General features: G+C 40.7%; 1 protein-coding gene across 1 annotated transcript in view; it reads right to left on the reverse strand.

Moving 5' to 3' along the window:
* Window positions 1-20,845: 20,845 nt before the first annotated feature.
* LOC126184960 (glutamate [NMDA] receptor subunit 1) overlaps window positions 20,846-22,272 on the reverse strand; it is a 513,057-nt gene continuing 511,630 nt past the window's right edge. Inside the window, exon 18 of the mRNA XM_049927654.1 lies at window positions 20,846-21,802. Coding sequence (XP_049783611.1) covers window positions 21,554-21,802 — 249 coding nt within the window. The 3' untranslated portion in view covers window positions 20,846-21,553. The remainder of the gene's footprint in view (window positions 21,803-22,272) is intronic.

Genomic DNA, 22,272 nt, shown 5'->3' on the forward strand with positions numbered 1-22,272 from the left:
TCTGCCGTGGTGATGCTGTCGGTTGTAGTGGAAGTCAACATTGAAGACTACCCTGGAGTACTCAAAGATGCTGCTGTCATACTGCTGTTGAACTGCGTCTGCCACTGGAGAAGTTGCCTGATGTAACTGTAGTAGCTGCCGGTTACCGCGTGTTCCAACCGTCTCTGATACCGCTGCCCGTTAAAAGCGCTAACCGCTTCCATTCCCCACACTCAACTTTTATAGACTCTGAGCCCCCACTCAAATTGCCTTTAAGGTGATAGATTAAGACCTCTATTGATAGCATGTGTTAGTTGTGAAAATTACTGCATGATTTCACTGTTTCCAGAAACATACTTGCAGAAAAAAAACAATCTCACTCTGTGTTTTGTGAGAGGTTCACTCTACAGAAACCTCTACTGGTTTTACAAAGGTTTTTAAATTTCACATAGTACGCTGAATAACATAGAGCAAAGGAATTACCACTTTGCAGGACACAAATACTGGACGAGCCCCCAATTGTGGGCTTTCAATAAACATTAATGGTGGCCCTTAACTGTGTATCCACAGAATCAGAGTTGAAATGTTAAAAGTTTTAGCTGGTTTCATTGTCTAGGGGCTGGGATATGTAGCTGCTGCAATACAAGCCAAATACCACTGTATACAATATGAATATACACAAGAATTGAATGGTTGAAGTTCCTATTACTCAGCAATTGCAAATTTGAATGTAACATAGAAATTTATAAATGAAAGATTGCAATTGAATAAAATCTGCAGGAACTACTTTTAACGACTTGAAATGATGAGTAAGATAGCAGAAGTACCTTTAAGAATGCTGTTAATTACTGTAAAACACTTATTGGTGTCGATGGCCCAGCAGTTAAATAAAATATAAGTTGAATAACAGGAAAACAGTAGATTCCTATTTCATGTAATTAGTTATGAACAACAACATAGGTCATGAGATATTCACCTATAAATGCATACTATCTCTTCACTGCAGAAGCCACAGAAATCTCACAAGTGCACAAGTTGGCACTACGAAATATTTCTATCTCCCGCGACCACTAGCAAACTGCTCAACTCTCTCCAAGTATTTCCTGCGACCGTCCATTGTGCCTTCCCGTCCAGCACTCCCCAGTGTCCTGTGCAACCCAATCCTCCTCCCCCACTTCCATACAGTCTCTCCATTGAATTTGGTAGTTGCCTACCATAGTAACAAGCGCTGTGATTGGCTAAAGTGATCCCGCCATGTCTCCAAGCCAATGCACACTCACAAACATATTGAAACACATATGAAATATTGGATTTACATTTAAATAACTTGAAATTAAAGACATGTTCCTATGGCTGGACCATAAACACGCTCTAACACACATTATTTAATACATAAACAGATATAATAAACATACATCAAAGGAATAGACACAAAAGTAGGTCAGTAGCCTAATGCCTCTGTGCTTTCTAAAACACAGTAAATATTTGACCAATCTCTTCATTAATAGTATACAGGGTGAGTCACCTAACATTACCACTGGATATATTTCGTAAACCACATCAAATACTGATGAATCGATTCCACAGACCGAACGTGAGGAGAGGGACTAGTGTAACTGGTTAATACAAACCATAAAAAAATGCACGGAAGTATGTTTTTTAACACAAACCTATGTTTTTTTTAAATGGAACCCCGTTAGTTTTGTTAGCACATCTGAACATATAAACAAATACGTAATCAGTGCCGTTTGTTGCATTGTAAAATGTTAATTACATCCAGAGATATTGTAACCTAAAGTTGACGCTTGAGTACCACTCCTCCGCTGTTCAATCGTGTGTATCGGAGAGCACCGAATTATGTAGGGATCCATAGGGAACGGTGATGGACCTTAGGTACAGAAGAGGCTGGAACAGCACATTACGTCCACATGCTAACACCTTTTTATTGGTCTTTTTCACTGACTCACATGTACATTTCCATGAGGGGTGAGGTACATGTACACACGTGGTTTCCGTTTTCAATTACGGAATGGAATAGAGTGTGTCCCGACATGTCAGGCCAATAGATGTTCAATGTGGTAGCCATCATTTGCTGCACACAACTGCAATCTCTGGCGTAATGAATGTCGTACACGCCACAGTACATCTGGTGTAATGTCGCTGCAGGCTGCCACAATACATTGTTTCATATCCTCTGGGGTTGTAGGCACATCACGGTACACTTTCTCCTTTAACGTACCCCACAGAAAGAGGTCCAGAGGTGTAAGATCAGGAGAATGGGCTGGCCAATTTATGCGTCCTCCACATCCTATGAAACGCCCGTCGAACATCCTGTCAAGGGTCAGCCTAGTGTTAATTGCAGAATGTGCAGGTGCACCATCATTCCTGATACCACATACGTCGATGCGTTTCCAGTGGGACATTTTCGAGCAATGTTGACAGATCATTCTGTAGAAACGTGATATATGTTGCAGCTGTTTGGGCCCCTGCAATGAAGTGAGGACCAATGAGGTGGTCACCAATGATTCCGCACCATACATTTACAGTCCACGGTCGCTGTCGCTCTACCTGTCTGAGCCAGCGAGGATTGTCCACAGACCAGTAATGCATGTTCCGTAGATTCACTGCCCCGTGGTTTGTGAAACCCACTTCATCGGTAAACAGGTAGAACTGCAACACATTCTCTGTTAATGCCCATTGACAGAATTGCACTCGATGATTAAAGTCATCACCATGTAATTGCTGATGTAGCAACATATGAAACGGGTGAAAGCGGTGACAATGCAGTACGCGCATGACACTACTTTGACTCAGTCCACCGGCTCTCGCAATGTCCCATGTACTCATGTGTGGGTTCATGGCAACAGCAGCTAACACACCAACTGCACCCACTTCTCCTGTGACTGGCCTGTTATGGACCCGTTTGTGTGCTACGACCATACCTGTTGCATACAGTTGGTGGTAGATGTTTTGCAATGTGTGGCACGTTGGATGCTCTCTGACCGGGTACCGTTCTGCATACACCCTGCAGGCTTCAGCTGCATTTCGTCGACACTCGCCATAGATGAGTATCATCTCCACCTTTTCAGAGTTCGTATACACTATGGTCACAGTTCCTACAACACTACACTATCACAGACGTCTGGTAACACAGTGTACTACAGTTGGTCTGCGTGCGGAGATGAATGCAGAATAACAATAGCAGCAAGCGCTACATGCGAACACTGCAACTGCTAGACCAAACCACAACAGTACACTACAGCCACACTCGTAAACACGGTCGTCACCGTAAACATGTCCCTGCAGATGCCGCTCGCCGACCGTGGCCCGTGTTTGTTACAACACGCAACTGAACGTCGAATGTAATTAACATTTTACAATGCAACAAATGGCACTGATTACGTATTTGTTTATATGTTCAGATGTGCTAACAAAACTAACGTGGTTCCATTTAAAAAATGTAGGTTTGTGTTAAAAACATACTTCCGTGCATTTTTGTATGGTTTGTATTAAACAATTACACTAGCCCCCCTCCTCATGTTCGGTCTGTGGAATCGGTTCGTCAGTATTTGATGTGGTTTATGAAATATATCCAGCGGTAACATTAGGTGACTCACCCTGTATATTGGATATAAACACAGACATAGATGAATAAATATTTATAAGTATGCTTCTACAGTTTTTTCAGTTTTTTCTTGTAACTGTGGAGTATTTATGGCCTGACGTGATCAATAGCAATCGGCCACTTTGACCTTCAATAACTCATGTACTATTGAAGATGATGATGATGATGATGTTTGGTTTGTGGGGCGCTCAACTGCGTGGTTATCAGCGCCCGTACAATTTCCCAATCTTTGCTCAGTCCAATTTCGCCACTTTCCTGGATGATGATGAAATGATGAGGACAACACAAACACCCAGTCATCTCGAGGCAGGTGAAAATCCCTGACCCCGCCGGGAATCGAACCCGGGACCCCGTGCTCGGGAAGCGAGAACGCTACCGCGAGACCACGAGCGGCGGACTACTATTGAAGGGACATGCCTGTAATTCATACCAATTTAGGTTTACACTGATAGCTTTCTAAAGACATGTTAAATGTTAAATGACAAAATCAGACGAATCATTTAGATTTTGGAAATTCATTGCTGGGTGTTAGTTATATAATTTACAGTCAGATACTAAACTTTAAACTAACAAAACTATTGAAAATCTGACTACACCATCAGAATCATCGTGCAAATAATGGTAATGTACACGTTTCTTTTTAAGGTATCATGATTCCTCTGGTTGTTATTGATTTCTACATGAACTGTGAAATGTCTGCTATTATGGTTTCACAAAGTCTGCCATCTTTGGCACTCACAGCATACAAATCTCCTACATTGACACAAAGGCCATTCCTCTACACTCTGAACTTATAATATTTTCAGGGCGCCACAACTCACCCATTACGTCACATATCAAATTTATTTGGTCATGTATAACAGAGCTAGGTGAAACCCAGTTAATTTTTGGACTTTTTTACTTGTCACTGGATTCTGCTGTGACTATTTCAGCCATTCAAAGAAAGTCTATGTTCAGTAGCACATAAATACCTACATCATGCTGTACTAGTTGGAGGTGACATTAACCTACTGAGTATAGACTGGGATGTCTATGAATTCATTGGAGGACTACAGACAGAGAGACTCTCAAATTGCTTTTTGACATGTTTCCTGAAAACTGTCTGGAGCACCTAGAGTGACAGCCCATACACAATGGAAATATTTTAGACCTTGCAGCTACAATCAGGCCTGACCCTACTGATGGCATAAGTATAGAGATGGGATTAGTGATCATGTTGTCATCATTGCAACTATGGTTACAAAATTTAATTAGTCAGTGAATAAGGCTAGGAGATTTTTTCCATTAGAAAGTGCAAGTAAGCAGTTGTTAGCATCTGACTTAGGCAATGAATTGACATCATTTAGTTCCAATATAATGGACATAGAGAATTATGTGTGAAGCTTATATGGACTGTAAATTGTGCTCTGGAGAAGTATGTACCTGGTACCTGGACTGAAGAGGGAAAAGATCCACCATGGTTTAACAATGAAATTTGGAAAATAATGAGGAAGGAAAGGCTATTAAGGCTATTGCACTCTCAGTCAAAAAAAGGAACATGCAAATGATGACAGGCAGAGTTTAGTAGAGATTCAGGTCTCTGCAAAAAGATCTATGCATGAAGCATACAACAACTTCCACTGTCATACCTTAGCCTAAAATCTGGCCAAAAACCTAAGAAAATACTGATCCTTTGCAAAAATACTAACTGGTGTCTAAGGTTTCTATCCAGTCACTCATTGATCAGCCTGATGTGGCAGTAGAAGATAACAAAATGAAAACTGAAGTTTAAATTTTTGCACTTAAGAAATCACTCACACAGGAGAATTATACAAATATACCATCATCATCTGACCATTGCCCGTTCCATATGGACAACATAGTAAAAGGCATCCCTGGCTCGGATAAAGTCTGAAAGAGCTGAAAACAAATAAGTTGCCACATCCAGATATAATCCCAGTTTGGTTTCACAAAGAGTATTCTGAAGCACTGGGATCTTACTTAGCTTGCATTTATCATGAATTCCTCACCCAGCCCAAAATCCCAAGTGACTGGAAAAGTGCAGATAACTCCTGTGTAATAGAAGGGCAAAAGAATGCACCCACAAAATTACAGACCAATATTCTTAACATCATATTGCTGCAGACTGCTTGAACGTATTCTCAGTCTGAATATAATAATTTTTCCTTGAGACCGAGAAGCTTATGTTCACATTTCAGAATAGTTTTAGAAAGCATCACTCATGCAAAACTCAGCTTGCCCTTTTCTCACATGATGTACTGCAAACTGCAGATGAAGGGCAGCAGACAGGATTCATATTTCTGGATTTCTGAAAAGCATTTGACACAGTGCCCAATTGCAGACTGTTGATGAAGATATGAGCATATGGAATGGGTTCCTAGATATGTGAGTGACTTGAAGATTTCTTATATACTGGAACTAAGTACATTGTACTCAACAGCAAGTGTTCATCAAAGATGAGAGTACCATCAGGAGTGTTCCAGGAAAGTGTGATAGGACATACATAATTTATTTGCTGGACAGAGTTGTTGTTGTTTGCTGATGATGCTGATGATGCTGTGGTGTGTGGTAAGGTGTTGAAGTTGAGTGACTGCAGGAGGATACAAGATGACTTAGATAAAATTTTTAGTTGGTGTGATGAATGGCATCCAGCTCTAAATATGGAAAAATGTAAGTTAATGCATATGAGTTGGAAAAACAAACCCATAATGTACAAATGCAGCATTAGTAGAGTGCTGCTTGAGACAGTCACATTGTTCAAATACCTACAAGCAAAATTGCAAAGAGATATGAAATGTACCAACCATCTGAGGATTGTGGTAGGAAAGATGAAGGCACAGGGGCAAGGGGTCTACTAGTTATTGGGGGCTCCAATGTTAGGTGCATTATGGAGCCCCTTAGGCAGATAGCATACAGGGCTGAAAAGAAAGCCAATGTGCACTTGATATGTCTGCCAAGGGGTCTCATCTGAGATGTGAAGGTGGCCTTGCCTGCAGCTATCGAATATGCATGGTGTAATCATCTGCAAGTTGTGGCTCACATCTGCACCAACAATGTCTGTCGCGTGAGTTCTGATGCCATCCTCAGTATATATAGGCGGTTGGTGGAGGTGGTGATGACTGCTGGTCTCACATACAGAGTGCAAGCAGAGCTCACAATGTGCAGCAATGTTCCCAGAGTTGATCAGGGTCCTTCAGTTTGGAGCAAAGTGGAGGGTTTCAACTAAGAGCTTTGTTGAATCTGTGATGGTCTTGGTTGCAGATTTCTAGACCTACATTATCAAGTGGAGTTTGTAGTAGTCCCTTGAAAAGTCAGGGAATTCTACAGAAAGGAAGCAGCTACTAGAGCAGCAGAGTACTTGTGGAGTGCCCATGAGGATTTTATAGGCGAGACGGTAGTTTGAGGTGCCCTGATTAACACCTGCCAGTCGTTACACAGCAAGGGAAGTCTGGTGCCATCCAGAGTAAAGACACTTTGACTGTCAAAATTTCATCTGTAAACTGTCAAAGTATTTGTAATAAAGTTACCAAATTTACTGCCATCCACTCAAATTATTCTTGGGGCCGACAGCTGACTGAAACCAAAAGTGGAAATTTCTAAGATATTTAGTGAGTCATGGAACATATATTGGGAAGACAGATTAGAGCCCATAGAAGGGGGAGCGTTCATTGCAGTTGACAAAAATATTGTCTCCATTGAGGTCAAAACTGAATGTGACAGTGAAGTTATCTAGTTGCATGTAACAGGTTTAGGTGAAACTTATTTAATTGTTGGACCTATCTACCAGCTACCCAACTCTGCCGTGACAGCTCTAGGATCATTCAAAGAAAGTCTACAGTCAGTGGCATGGAAATACCCAGATCATGCAATACTAGTTGCAGGTGACTTTAACCTACCGAGTATAGACTGGGATGTCAATGGATTCATTGCAGGGGGCTACAGACATACAGTCACATGTTTTGAACATGATTTCTGAAAACTGTCGTGAGCAGCTAGCTCAGCAGCCCACACACAATGGAATATCTTAGATCTTGTAGCTACAGATAGGCTGGACATTATTGACAATGCCAGTGTAGAAATGGGGATTAGCGATCATGACATCATTATAGCAGCTATGGTTACAAAAGTAAATAAATCAGTTAAGAATGCTAGGATAGTGTTTCTCCTAGTTAGAATAGATAAGCAGTTATGAACAACTCACTTGGACAGTGAACTGGTATCACTTAGTTCCAGCAAGATGTATGTAGAGGAATTATGGGCAAAGTTTAAGCAGATTGTAAATTTTGATGTGGAGAGTTATGTGCCTAGTAAGTGGATAAAAGATGGAAAAGACCCACCATGGTTTAATAACAAAATTCAGAAGATGCTGAGGGAGCAGAGGCTGTTGCACTCTTGGTTCAAAAGAAAATCCACTAATGACAACAAGCAAAAGTTAATAGGGATGCTTGTATCCGTGAAAGGATCTATGCATGAAGCACACAACAACTACCATCATCCCACCTTAGTGAACGATCTGGTTAAGAACCAAGAAAATTCTGGTCCTATGTAAAATTGCTAAGAAGGGCAGGTCAGAGCAGTCCCTTGTTGACCAGTCCTGTGTGGCAGCTGAAGATAGCAAAATAAAAGCCAAAGTTTTGATTTTACAGTCAAGAAATTGTCCACACAGGAGAATCATACAAACATGCCATCATTTGACAGAATCCCATATGGATGACACAGTAATAAGCATCCCTGGCACATAGAAACAACTGAAAGATATGAAAGCAAATAAATCATCAGGTCTGAATGGAATCTGGATTCAGTTTTGCAAAGAGTACTTTGGCCCCTTACCTGGCTTTCATTTATTGTGAATCTCTCATCCAGCACAAAGTCACATGAAACTGGAAAAAAGTTCAGTTGACTCCAGTATATAAGAAGGGTAAAAGAACAGACCCACATAGTTACAGACCAATATCCCTAACTTTAGTTTTCTTCAGATTCCTTGAACATATTCTCAGTTCAGATATAGTTAACTTTCTTGAGACTCAGAAGCATATGTTCATGAATCAGCATGGTTTTAGAAAGCATTGTTCATGAGAACCTCAGCTAGCCCTTTTCTCGTGAGATATACTGTGGGCTATGGATGAAGGGCAAAAGGCAGATTCCATATTTCTAGATTTCCAGAAAACATTTGACATAGATTGCAGGCTGTTAGGAAAGGTACGTTCATCAGAGACAAGGGTATCATCAGGAGTGCCCCCAGGGAAGTGTGATAGGACAGCTGTTGTTCTCTACATACATAACTGATTTGGCAGACAGGGTGGGCAGCAATCTACAGTTGTTTGCTGATGATGCTGTGCTGTATGGTAAGGTTTTGAAATTGAGTGATATAGGAAAATACAATATGAGTTAGACAAATTTTCTACTTAGTGTGATGAATGGCACCTAGCTCTAAATGGGGGGAAATGTAAGTTAATGTGGATGAGTAGGAAGAACAAAACTGTAATGTTTAGTTACAAAATTGCTAGTATATGTGACTGTAGGCTTTACCGGCATAAACTATTGATGATGGTTTGTCGTGCCTCCAGCCGGGTGGTAGCGTTGATATCTCACGACGTTTCGGGAAGTGTTATACTACCCATCTTCTGGCAAAGTGTCGAGATTCGCAGAGAGCGGGCTATTCATATGCAAGGTCACCCCCCTCCACTAGACCTCGGGTGGCTACGGTGGACCAATGGTGTGCACGCGGTGGTGGGGATGGGGGGCGCCCCCGGTGGCCACGTTCGGTTCTCGATGTAAGCATTCTGTCTGTGTCCGCGGCAGAGGACGTTGACGGGTTCGCTCCCGACGGATTGCCGCTATCGCAGCTGAGTTGGTATGCTGCGCTGAGTTGGTATCCCTCATCTCTGTTGACCGGATTCTCATAAATTCTTATTTCTATGGATTCTTTGATAACGCTTTCCCAAAAGCCAGATGCTCGAAGTTGAAGGTGTGTTCTTCATTGACGCTGTGTTCTGCTATGGCTGATTTTTCTGTGTGGCCTAGTTGCACATATCTGATATGTTCTTTGCTGTGTTTAGATATGCAGCTTTGTGTTTGCCCAATGTATCGCTTTCCGCATACGCATGGTATACTGTATACTCCTGGTGTGTTAAGGTTCAGTGCATCTTTGGCAGAACCTAGGAGCTCCCTCATCTTCGGTGGTGGTCGGAGAATGGTTTTGATTGTGTGTTTTCCCAGAAGTCATGCAATTTTGGCCAAGAGCGGACCCACGTATGGAAGGAATGCGAGTCGTTTATCTTCTTCTTCTCCTTCATTATAATGGACCTTAACACACCAGGAGTATAAAGTATACCATGTGAATGCGGAAAGCAATACATTGGGCAAACACAGCCTGCATATCTAAATGCTGCAAAGAACATATCAGATGTGTGTGACTAGGCCACACAGAAAGATCAGCCATAGCAGAACACAGCATCAATGAAGAACACACCTTCAACTTCGAAAACACGAAGGTACTGTGCCAAGCATCTGGCTTTTGGGAAAGCATTATCAAAAAAATCCATAGAAATAAGAATTCACGAGAATCTGGTCAACAGAGATGAGGGATACCAACTCAGCACAGCATAGAACCCTGCGATAGCGGCAATCCGTTGGGAGCGCGCCCGTCAATGTCCTCTGCCGCGGACACAGACAGAATGCTTACACCGAGAACTGAACGTGGGCGCTGGGGGCGCCCGCCATCCCCACCACCACACGCATGCCGCTGGTCCACCGCAGCCACCCAAGGTCTAGTGGAGGGGGGTGACCTTGCATATAAATAGCACGTTCTCCATGAATCTCGACACTTCACCAGGAGATGGGTAGTATGATACTTCCAGAAACATCGCGAGATATCAACGCTACCACCCAGCTGGAGACCTGAGAAACCTTCATCAAAATTGCTAGTGTCCTGCTTGGTACAGTCTGGTAATTTGAAGTATCTGGGTGTATGTTGCAAAGCAATATGAGGTGGAAAGAGCATGTGAGAACTGTGGTAGGGAAGATGAATGGTTGACTTCGGTTTATTGGGAGAACTGTAAAAAAAGAGTCATTCAGCTGTAAAGGAGACCACATGTAGGATGCTGGAGCAATATATTCTTGAGTACTGCTTAAGTGTTTAGGATTCATACTAGGCCAGATTGAAGGAAGACATCGAAGCAGCTCAGAGGTGGGCTGCTAGAAACTACTAGAAAATACTAGAAAAACAATTATCTAACTCATCAATAAATTGAGATATATAAGAATAATCATACTACATCTACGAAGTGTCAATATCATGCTGCTGCTTCAAATCCCAAGTGGTGTCTTGGTGAGAATTGTTTTACTGAGTGTCAAAGTAAACATATTGTTAAGAAGATTGTTCCTATTATTACATGGAGTCCACGAAATTCTGTTGCAACAAAGAATATTGATCCATATACTGCATCTGCAATAGTGAAAGGTGCTTCTCAATATTCATATGCTCGAAGTATTGTGAAATACAATCCTAATAGTACTGTGAAAAATAAGCCTTGTAGTGCTTAAGTGTGGTTAGATTCTGTAAGACTGTGGTGTGCTCATGGTACGGTTACTCCTGAGGCTAAAAGAGTAGCTGTATTAAGTAATGGAATTTGTATAGGATTGAAAGGTTGAATTCCTATTGGAGGTCATAGAATTCCTAGTTCAATTGTTAGTGCTAGTCTTCTGCTAAAGAAGGCTCAAAAGAATGATACAAAGAATGAGGCAATAAATAAAATAATTCTTCATCATAATCCAGTTGATACAATCCTGTATGTAATCCCTGATATGTTCCTTCCCGGACTACATTTCGACATCATTGAGTCATAGTTAATAAGGTAATTCCAAATCCAATTATGAATAAGTTAATGTTAAATAGGTGAAATTATTTTGATAATCCTGATACTAGGACTATTGCTCCAATTGCTCATGTTAATGGAATGGGTGATTCGAGTGAGTTGTTAACGTAAGTTCAGTATACTTTTCTAGAATATAAACTTCTTAAAACTGAGAAAACATAAGCCTGAATTATAGCTACTGCTGATTCTAGAATTAGTAGGAGTATTTGTCCGATAATTAGTAATGAAATTAAATTTATTGCTATAGATGGTCCTGTATTTCTTAATAAAGTTAATAATAGGTCTCCAGTGATTATATTTGCTGCTAGTCATACTGCTAATGTACCTAGTCGGATAACATTTCAAATTGTTTCAATTAATATAATAAATGATATTAATGCATGTGGTGTACATTGGGGTACAAGGTGTGTGAATATACACTCCTGGAAATGGAAAAAAGAACACATTGACACCGGTGTGTCAGACCCACCATACTTGCTCTGGACACTGCGAGAGGGCTGTACAAGCAATGATCACACGCACGGCACAGCGGACACACCAGGAACCACGGTGTTGGCCGTCGAATGGCGCTAGCTGCGCAGCATTTGTGCACCGCCGCCATCAGTGTCAGCCAGTTTGCCGTGGCATACGGAGCTCCATCGCAGTCTTTAACACTGGTAGCATGCCGCGACAGCGTGGACGTGAACCGTATGTGCAGTTGACGGACTTTGAGCGAGGGCGTATAGTGGGCATGCGGGAGGCTGGGTGGATGTACCGCCGAATTGCTCAACACGTGGGGCGTGAGGTCTCCACAGTACATCGATGTGTTCGCCAGTGGTCGGCGGAAGGTGCACGTGCCCGTCGACCTGGGACCGGACCGCAGCGACGCACGGATGCACGCCAAGACCGTAGGATCCTACGCAGTGCCGTAGGGGACCGTACCGCCACTTCCCAGCAAATTAGGGAGACTGTTGCTCCTGGGGTATCGGCGAGGACCATTCGCAACCGTCTCCATGAAGCTGGGCTATGGTCCCACACACCGTTAGGCCGTCTTCCGCTCACGCCCCAACATCGTGCAGCCCGCCTCCAGTGGTGTCGCGACAGGCGTGAATGGAGTGACGAATGGAGACGTGTCGTCTTCAGCGATGAGAGTCGCTTCTGCCTTGGTGCCAATGATGGTCGTATGCGTGTTTGGCGCCGTGCAGGTGAGCGCCACAATCAGGACTGCATATGACCGAGGCACACAGGGCCAACACCCGGCATCATGGTGTGGGGAGCGATCTCCTACACTGGCCGTACACCACTGGTGATCGTCGAGGGGACACTGAATAGTGCACGGTACATCCAGACCGTCATCGAACCCATCGTTCTACCATTCCTAGACCGGCAAGGGAACTTGCTGTTCCAACAGGACAATGCACGTCCGCATGTATCCCGTGCCACCCAACATGCTCTAGAAGGTGTAAGTCAACTACCCTGGCCAGCAAGATCTCCGGATCTGTCCCCCATTGAGCATGTTTGGGACTGGATGAAGCGTCGTCTCACGCGGTCTGCACGTCCAGCACGAACGCTGGTCCAACTGAGGCGCCAGGTGGAAATGGCATGGCAAGCCGTTCCACAGGACTACATCCAGCATCTCTACGATCGTCTCCATGGGAGAATAGCAGCCTGCATTGCTGCGAAAGGTGGATATACACTGTACTAGTGCCGACATTGTGCATGCTCTGTTGCCTGTGTCTATGTGCCTGTGGTTCTGTCAGTGTGATCATGTGATGTATCTGACCCCAGGAATGTGTCAATAAAGTTTCCCCTTCCTGGGACAATGAATTCACGGTGTTCTTATTTCAATTTCCAGGAGTGTATGATGTGATTGATTTATCCAAATAGTATAAATCTTAATCACTTAGGTAAAGTGATTGCAGATGTTGATACTAAGTGGCTTGTTCTAGTATAAATTAAAGGGAATAGTTCTATGAAATTATTGAATAATATTATAATGAAAATTAAGATAAAGATGAATGTTGTTCCATTAAATGATTTTGGTCCTAATAATGTTTTAAATTCATTATGTAGGGTTAAGTTCATTTTATTTCAGATAATATTAATTTGTAATGGTGTAAGTCAAAATATTGATGGGATTAATAGTAATCCTAGAAATGTTCTAGTCCAATTTAATGATAAGTTGAAGATAGTAGTTGATGGATCAAATGTTGAGAATAAGGTTTTCAGGTTAGATTTTTTATCTCAGTTGTTCTTTTTTCTGCTCATTTAATAGGATTAGGTTTAAATGAGAAAAAGTTTGTTTGATTAAATAGAATTAAATTGGTTGAAAATATAATGAATAGAGAGAATCATATGAGAGGAGATATTTGGGGAATTTGGATTATCTTCCCCATCAGAAGTAATCATTAATTTACTATTATTTGGTTTAAGACCTTTCAGTCGTCTGATGTTTCAAGGTGTACTGATTATTTAGTTATTTTAGATTGACACTCTAATGTTATATATTTTAACTAACTCCTTAAATTATCTTGGATAATCACTTGAAGAATAAACTTACTGAAGTTCTTTCAATTACAATTGGCATGAATCTGTGGTTTGCTCCACAAATTTCTGAGCATTGGCTGATGAATAGTCCAGGCCAGTTTATTGTGAATGTTCCTTGATGTAGTCGGCCTGGTGTGGCATCAATTTTAACCCCTAGAGCAGGTACTGCTCATGAGTGAAGGACATCTGAGGAGCTTGTTAATCTCGCACTTCTGTATTTATTGGAAGAATTGTCTGATTACCTATGTCTAGAAGCCAAAATCCATTGTTTTCTAAATCCTGCTCTGGTGGTATGTAGGTATCAAATTCTACATCAATAAAGTCTGAATATTCATATCTTCAGTATCATTGTCATCCAATTGTTTTGATTGTAATTATTGTGTCTACTGAATCATCAAGTAAATATAATAGTCATAGTGAGGGGAGTGCAATAAAAATTAAGGTGACTGCTGGTGATGCTGTTCAAATAGTTTCAATTAGATGTCCATGAACTATATTCCGGTTTGTGTAGGCAATAAATAGTATATATCTTAGGGTAATAAAAGGTCAAACTTTTATTTGTAGAGTTTGAATCTACTGCACTAATCTGCCATATTAGAATCTAGAAATTAATGGTAATTCTGAGTAACTATGTTCTGCAGGTGGATTATTTTGTAATCATTCTGTTGATCTTCTTATATTAGCTCTAAATATGATTGCTCAGTTTGTAACTATTCTTTCTCATATGATTCAACATGTTCAAACAACATGTAAGTGTTATGGAGATGCTTCAGAAATTCAAATGGGAATCCCTGGAGGGAAGGTGATGTTCTTTTTGAGAAACACGGGTGAGAAAATTAAAAAAAAACCAGCATTTGAAGCCGACTATTGAATGATTCTAGTGCCACAACATACATTGTGCGTTATGACCATGAAGATAAGATTCAAGAAATTAGGGCTCATGTGGAGGCATATAGCAGAATACAGGATACTCTCAATCATGCACTGTACGGTGACTTGCAGAGTATCTACATAAATGTAGATGCAGATGTAGATGAATGGTTGACTTCAGTTCACTGGGAGAATTTTGGGAAAGTGTGGTTCATCTGTAAAAGAGACTGTATATAGGACACTAGTGTGACCCATTGTTGAGTACTGTTCAAGTGTTGGGGATCCTCACCAGGTCAGATTAAAGAGCAATTCAGAGGCAGGTTGCTATGTTTGTTACTGGTAGGTTTGAGCAACACACAAGTGTTATGGACATTCTTTGGAAACTCAAAAGAGAGTCCCTGGAGGGAATGGAACATTCTTTTCAAGGAAAACTATTGAGAAAATTTGGAAAATTGGTATCTGAAGCTGACTGCAGAACAATTCTACTGTTGCCAACATACATTTAGTGTAAGGATCACAAAGATGAGATACAAGAAATTAGGGTTCATATGGAGGCATATAAACAGTTATTATCCTCACTCTACGTGCAAGTGGAACAAGAATGGAAATGACTAGTAGTGGTACAGCATAATCTCTGTCACATACCATATGGTGGCCTGGGAGTACATATGTAGATGTAGATATAGCCTGCTGACATAGCCACATCTAACTTTTGGCTGTTTCCTAAGCTGAAATGCCCCTGTAAGAAACACAACTTCAGTCAAGAGAAAAAATAATGGAGAATGCGACAGACTGGCTGATCACAATTCCAAAAGACATGTCCCAGAAGTGGTTCCAACAGTGGCTGGATTACTGGGACAAGTGTCTGCACTATCAAGATGAATACTTTGAAGAGGAGTAGGATTCTACACATCCAGATCAATAAACGTATTTTGCCTAAGAAAGGTTTGATATGTTTCGAGCAAACATCATATATATGTAGAAAATATTTATTAAAATAATTTTTAGAGTGTAACACACATCTCAGTAAAAAGCAGCTTGTAGTACACATTGGAAATGGCAAATGGTTCAAATGGCTCTGAGCACTATGGGACTCAACTGCTGTGGTCATAAGTCCCCTAGAACTTAGAACTACTTAAACCTAACTAACCTAAGGACATCACACACATCCATGCCCGAGGCATGATTCGAACCTGCGACCGTAGCGGTCGTGCGGTTCCAGACTGTAGCGCCTTTAACCGCTCGGCCACTCCGGCTGGCTCACATTGGAAACAACATAATAGTATGAACATGAAGGCATGGAGTAACACAGTAGGGAATTTTGCAATCAATGCAATAATATTATCCCTCTAAACCAGTTTTCTTCGCAGCTGCATGATATGCATTGTTATACACTACACAGTGCCTTGTTGAGCGGTTTTCCTTATGAATTTTATATGAGCATGGAAAAAATATTTTCCTCAGAGAGACAGAGATGTCAGTAATTTTACTGGATATGCAGATTTTGAAGAACATGAATTTGTGTGATACTTTGTGATGTTTGCCTCTATTAATTTCAGTATGAACTGCAAGGGCTTCTCTTTACCACTAATTTATGAAAGAGAATATATAAATTACACAATATCATTTTCAAAACAATTTTTATACCATTTGCTTTCTCATTTTTAGTATCTCTGCAGATACACAAATGCTGTTCTAAGCATATGATGTACAAAGTTCAAATCTTGTACTTTCAAAGAAAGTGAGAGAAACACCAACATCCAAACTTCATACTTCAACTGAAGTGTGAAATAAGCCAAAGATGTTGTGAGCTTTTGAGTACAGTCCAAACGGATCTGGTGCTAAAGTTGAAAACAGAAGTGTGTGGTACACAACAATACACAATGTAAACTGCAGTGAACTGACTTGGCTGTATTGAGAGCTGCACTTAACAGCATGTGGTAGTCCCTGCTTCACACATGGTTCACACTTTTAGTGGCTGCAGTGAACCCAATGCAATCTGTGTTTGGTACTAATCAGAGTAGCAGTTAAACCTATGATGTCAATGAGTTCATTTCTTTATCACAACTGTTGGCCAGTGGCAACACAATACATTTCCTGGGCAGAGTAAAACAGGTGTTGGAATACACAGTCTACTCAACACATAGCATTGTTATAGTGCAGAGCTACTTGTACTTTCATCATTCTCTTTTGATAGCTCAAACAATGGAATGCTGCACCCCATCACTCAGATTGAAACACTTGCCTGCTAGGAACTAGAGCAATGTGCAAAATGCCACATCAAAAAACTGTCCAATCTGTTCACCTCACAAGCTTGTCTTATTGTACCACTATTCATCACCAATACAAGAGCCTCCATTAAACCTCCCCCACATCCTCTCATAGCTGCCAAACCTTGCCTTACAGACAACATACATTTCCAGACACTAAGGAAATACATTATCTCATGCTACAAAATCCAGAGCCTAATCAAATCTGCAGCACAGTCATGAACCTGTCCTACAAAAGCCTCAGTCCCACAGAAGTATGAATATTTTTCAAAGGCCTCATCTTTTGCCTCACTATCAAATTCAACTATGCTAGCCTTGATACACACCTTATCTGCTTCTCACAGTCCCTATAATGCTAATGTCGTTGCTCTACCACCCTTACCAAAATGAAATAGGCCAATCTTTAGCAACAGGAGATAACAATGGCCATGTGTGTGAATTATACATTTGTGAATGTGTGTGTGTTCCAGCTACATCTGACAAAGGACTCAGTCTGGCAGCTGATAATATTAAGTGATTTGTCTCCTTTATTTTGTGAGTAGCAGTCTATCTTGTGTTCTCTTGACAGTTTTTTGCTTATATCATTTCAATATTAAGGACTGAACTAAAAAGTGCAATGCCTTTCTTATCCATCCAACTCTTTGCTTTGTTGGAGGCTCATGACATTTCTCATACCCAAATTTTTGGTCCTTATTCATGATAGCGTGTTTCCCCTGTTCAGCTTAACAGTGATGTAAAATCCATATTGTTGACCAAAAACATATCTGTTAGCAGCACATCTGTATAAAAATTATTATGGGTTTCAGGCAAAACAACTTGTTCAAAAAGGTTTTATCATTCTCATTACAACATGAGAAAATGTGGTAAGATCTTCTTCATCAAACGTTTTGGCCCCAGTGTACATCATGACAAATTTTACATATCAATTTCGGGATTCACAAGGTACAGATGATGTGATGGCAAATTAGGATGTTTTTAGTAGCATGTATTGTATCAGTTAAGTGTGCCATTGTATAGTAACAGAAATGTATCTGTCATAAGACATATTTCAGGAATGTGTAACTACACTCATCAAAAAAGTTTTGCATCACCTCGGTTCCCGGAACTCCTGAAGATAGACATTGACTGTGGATATTGTATCACAGACACAGTCCCTTTGACTCTTCAGAGATGTCACTAAACCTGCCAAAAGATGTCAATACCCATGCAAGAGCAGCACCTATGAAACGGAGGGGGTCTGACAGCTGATCATTTGCAATCATTCCACTAGGAAGGAGGTACACAGCTAGTGTTGTCTGTAGTTCAACCAGGCCTAGATGGTCAGTACTGCAGTTCAATTGCATCCACATTGTTACTTTGTGTCAGAAAGGGCTCCTAACAAGGGAAATGTCCAGGCGTCTCGGAGTGAACCAAAGCAATGTTGTTCCGACATGGAGGAGATACAGAGAGACAGGAACCGTCGATGAAATGCCTCGCTCAGGTCGCCCAAGGGCTACTACTGCAGTGGATGACCGCTACCTATGGATTATGGCTCAGAGGAACACTGATGGCAACGCCAACATGTTGAATAATGCTTTTCGTGCAGCCACAGGACATCATGTTAAGACTCAAACTGTGCGCAATAGGCTGCAGGGTGTGCTACTTCACTCCCAACGTCCATGGTGAGCTCCATCTTTGCAACCACTACACCATGCAGTGCGGTACAGATGGGCCCAACAACATGCCAAATGGACTGCTCAGGATTGGCATCAGGTTATCTTCACCAATGAGTGTCACATATGCCTTCAACCAGACAATCGTCGGAGACGTGTTTGGAGGCAACCTGATCAGGCTGAAAGCTTTAGACACACTGTATAGTGAGTGCAGCAAGGTGTAGGTTTGCTGCTGTTTTGGGGTGGCATTATGTGGGGTCAATGTACACCGCTGGTGGTCATGGAAGTGCCGTAATGGCTGTACGATACATGAATGCCATCCTCTGACCGATAGTGCAACTATATCGGCAGCATACTGGCAAGGGATTCGTCTTCATGGATGACAATTCGCGCTCCGATTATGCACATCTTGTGAATGACCTCCTTCAGTGAAATGACATCACTTGACTAGAGTGACCAGCATGTTCTATAGACATGAACCCTATCGAATGTGCCTGGGATAGACTGAAAAGGACCGCTTATGGACGACATGACCCACCAACCATTCTGAGGGCTCTACATCAAATTGCCATTGAGGAGTGGAAGAATGTGGACCAACAGTGCCTTGGTGAACATGTGGACAGTATGCCACGACGAATACAGACATCCATCAATGCAAGAAGACGTGCTACTGGGTATTAGAAGTACCGGTGTGTACAGTAATCTGGACCACCACCTCCGAAGCTCTTGCTGTATGGTGATACAACATGCAATGTGTGGTTTTCATGTGATATAAAAAGGACGGAAATGATGTTTATGTTGATCTCTATTCCAAGTTTGTGTACAGGTTCTGGCACTCTCGGAACCGAGGTGATGCAAAACTTTTTTTGATGTGTGTACCTACATCCTTTTCTCAGATAATGAAGTACAGTACACATATTGTTTAATTTAGTGTAGATCATACATCTTGGTGTTGCAATAGTGCAAGAATTGTTTCAGTTGCCTGAGTCTATGAAGGGACGTTTTTGTGGAAAGGAAACAGAAATTATTTTGTTGCAGCATCAGTGTGATTGCACTTCAGATAATCTCATATTATCACCATTATTTAGCACTTCAGAGTGCACTGTCTGAGACCCTTCAAACAGAAAGTTCACTAGTCTTGGACAGGTGTGTCTACATCAAGCTCTCATTATTACCAAACCTGTGACAAGTGATCTCTCAAAGCTGGAACTAAAATCTTCAAAGGAAAACTCATATGGTTCATTTCCTCACTCTAAAATACACACATTCCATTCCCAAATGAATTGCTTGAAGTGTTAATAGTGGAAAATCAGAAAAATACTTGGATCTAACAATGCCACAAAGTGGTGCACCATATGAAAGTGTTGACAGTGTTTTGGTCAGTGATGTGCTCTCTGATACAATAAATATGTGGAAAGGCAATATAATGGAAACTTAATGCCATCTAATATTATGCAGCCGTACTTTTAGTGCAGAGTAATTTATTTTTACCACAAGAAAAGTCTTGACTATGTGATAAATGAGACTATAATTTTCTACCACTTGCAACAACATGAGCTAACTGAAATTTTTCTATTTCAAATCTGTAGATCCAAAGTGACTGTTTCCAACATGTATAGTGTATGCCATTGTAAATACTTTTTCTGGTATTTTACATCTGCATTATACTCATTTCATTTTTGAAATAATAAGAAGTGTATCACCTAAATCACTAATATGTTTTAAGTTCTGTTGCATCCTAGCAGGTGTTCTACTAGATAAGCTCTTTTGCTTGATTAAACTAAGACATTTTAAACTGTAAAGAAATTTCATACATAAAAATGTTCCTGTGGTCATAACATTAGAAAATGTCGACAACTCCCCTTCACAATATATATTTATCTTCCTGAGGGATGCAATAGTTTCTTATATTTTTGCTGCTATGTTTTGTATCATTGCAAGTTTTAAAATAATCACTCACTTATGTTACAGAATTCAATGTTTAATATTAAATACCACAGTTACACAATATGAAAGTAAGGAAGACAACAGTAGTTGTATAATTCATTTAATAAATCACAACATGATGCATTGTATGTAAATTGACATAAGAAAAATAATGTCACTCAGTAATTTTTATTTTATGCAACAGAGAAAATTTATACTAGAGCCAGCTCCAGCATCAGTTCACTTTGTAAATGTATATAAGCATATGCATCTATGCATATTTATGGGCAGTGGTATCTTCCAGCAACATAGTCTATTCCTAAGTTGGCGCTAATTGCTCATGATCAGTAATTGTAAAAAATATCACAGTAAACAAAAATGAACTGATTTCTTAAACACACTTAATCAGTACTGATACACAGGATTTCTAATGTGAAGTTGATAGTAAGTTTATCCTGTCAATTACAATATATTTTCTAAAGTTTTTTCTGTTGCTGGATTGCTATATCTAGGAATTAATGCTATGAATATGATGTAGTAGGTAAATGATCTAATGACTGAAAAATGAAGATGACTGATGAGGAGGAGAGGAGGCAGCAGGGGGAGAGGGCAGGGCAGAGGGGGTTGGGGGGAAGAAGGGAGGGATGATGAATTTGTATTTATCCATGATATAATGCACAACCTTGGTGTTTTAATTGTATTCAAGTGTATGAATTTCAGAGCTACTTAACATACAATAAATATATAAAAATCAGTAAATTCAAATAAGTTTTGTGCACAAGAGTGATTGTGTGATACATAGTTTCTCCACTTCCACTTGCAATATTTCTATACTATCATGTCAGGGAGATTGGAGGTATAAGCTGGATTGCTCTGGGCAGTAGTGGCAACTCTTATTTCATCAGTTCTTGATCCACGTTGCCTTACATCACAACCCCCAGGCCATGCTCTTGCTGGACTTCTGGCTTCCAGTTGTGGCAGAGCGTCTACTGATAAACTTACTGTTGCTGGATCATTCACTCCATTTGCTTTAAGCCTTCTTTGAGCTGCAACAGTTGCTCTTAGTGTTTTTCTTCTCTGAAAAAAAAAGAAGTGATCTATCAGTAATGTCATTTAAAAATAAGAGTGTTGAATAAATGAGCAAAAATCTACATTCCTGCTGCTCCAGTCACATAGCTCAAGAGTGTTTGAACCATGGAGTTTGTTAGTAGTATTCCATATATTTTTTCTCTGAAATCAGAACATCCTACATTTTCTGTCAAAGTTTGCATTCCTGAAGCATTCAGTATCTTAAAAACCTGACTATCACCATCAAACTGACAAAGTCACATCCACAAGCTTTAGTCTCTAGCAGGTGAAATACAAATAATGAGATGTGTATAGTTAATCACTCATCATAAAGTTGAGACTTTGAATGGAAAACAGGCGTGTAAACCAGGTTGAAACTGAAGCCAGGTTTCTGAACAAAATCCTTCCTCAATTTAAAGGTTAACCAAAACACACATATACACATGCAGTGCTATACTGGCAACATTATCCCAGCACTG

This window comes from Schistocerca cancellata, chromosome 4 (assembly GCF_023864275.1).
Source record: "Schistocerca cancellata isolate TAMUIC-IGC-003103 chromosome 4, iqSchCanc2.1, whole genome shotgun sequence".
Taxonomy (NCBI): Eukaryota; Metazoa; Arthropoda; class Insecta; order Orthoptera; family Acrididae; genus Schistocerca; species Schistocerca cancellata.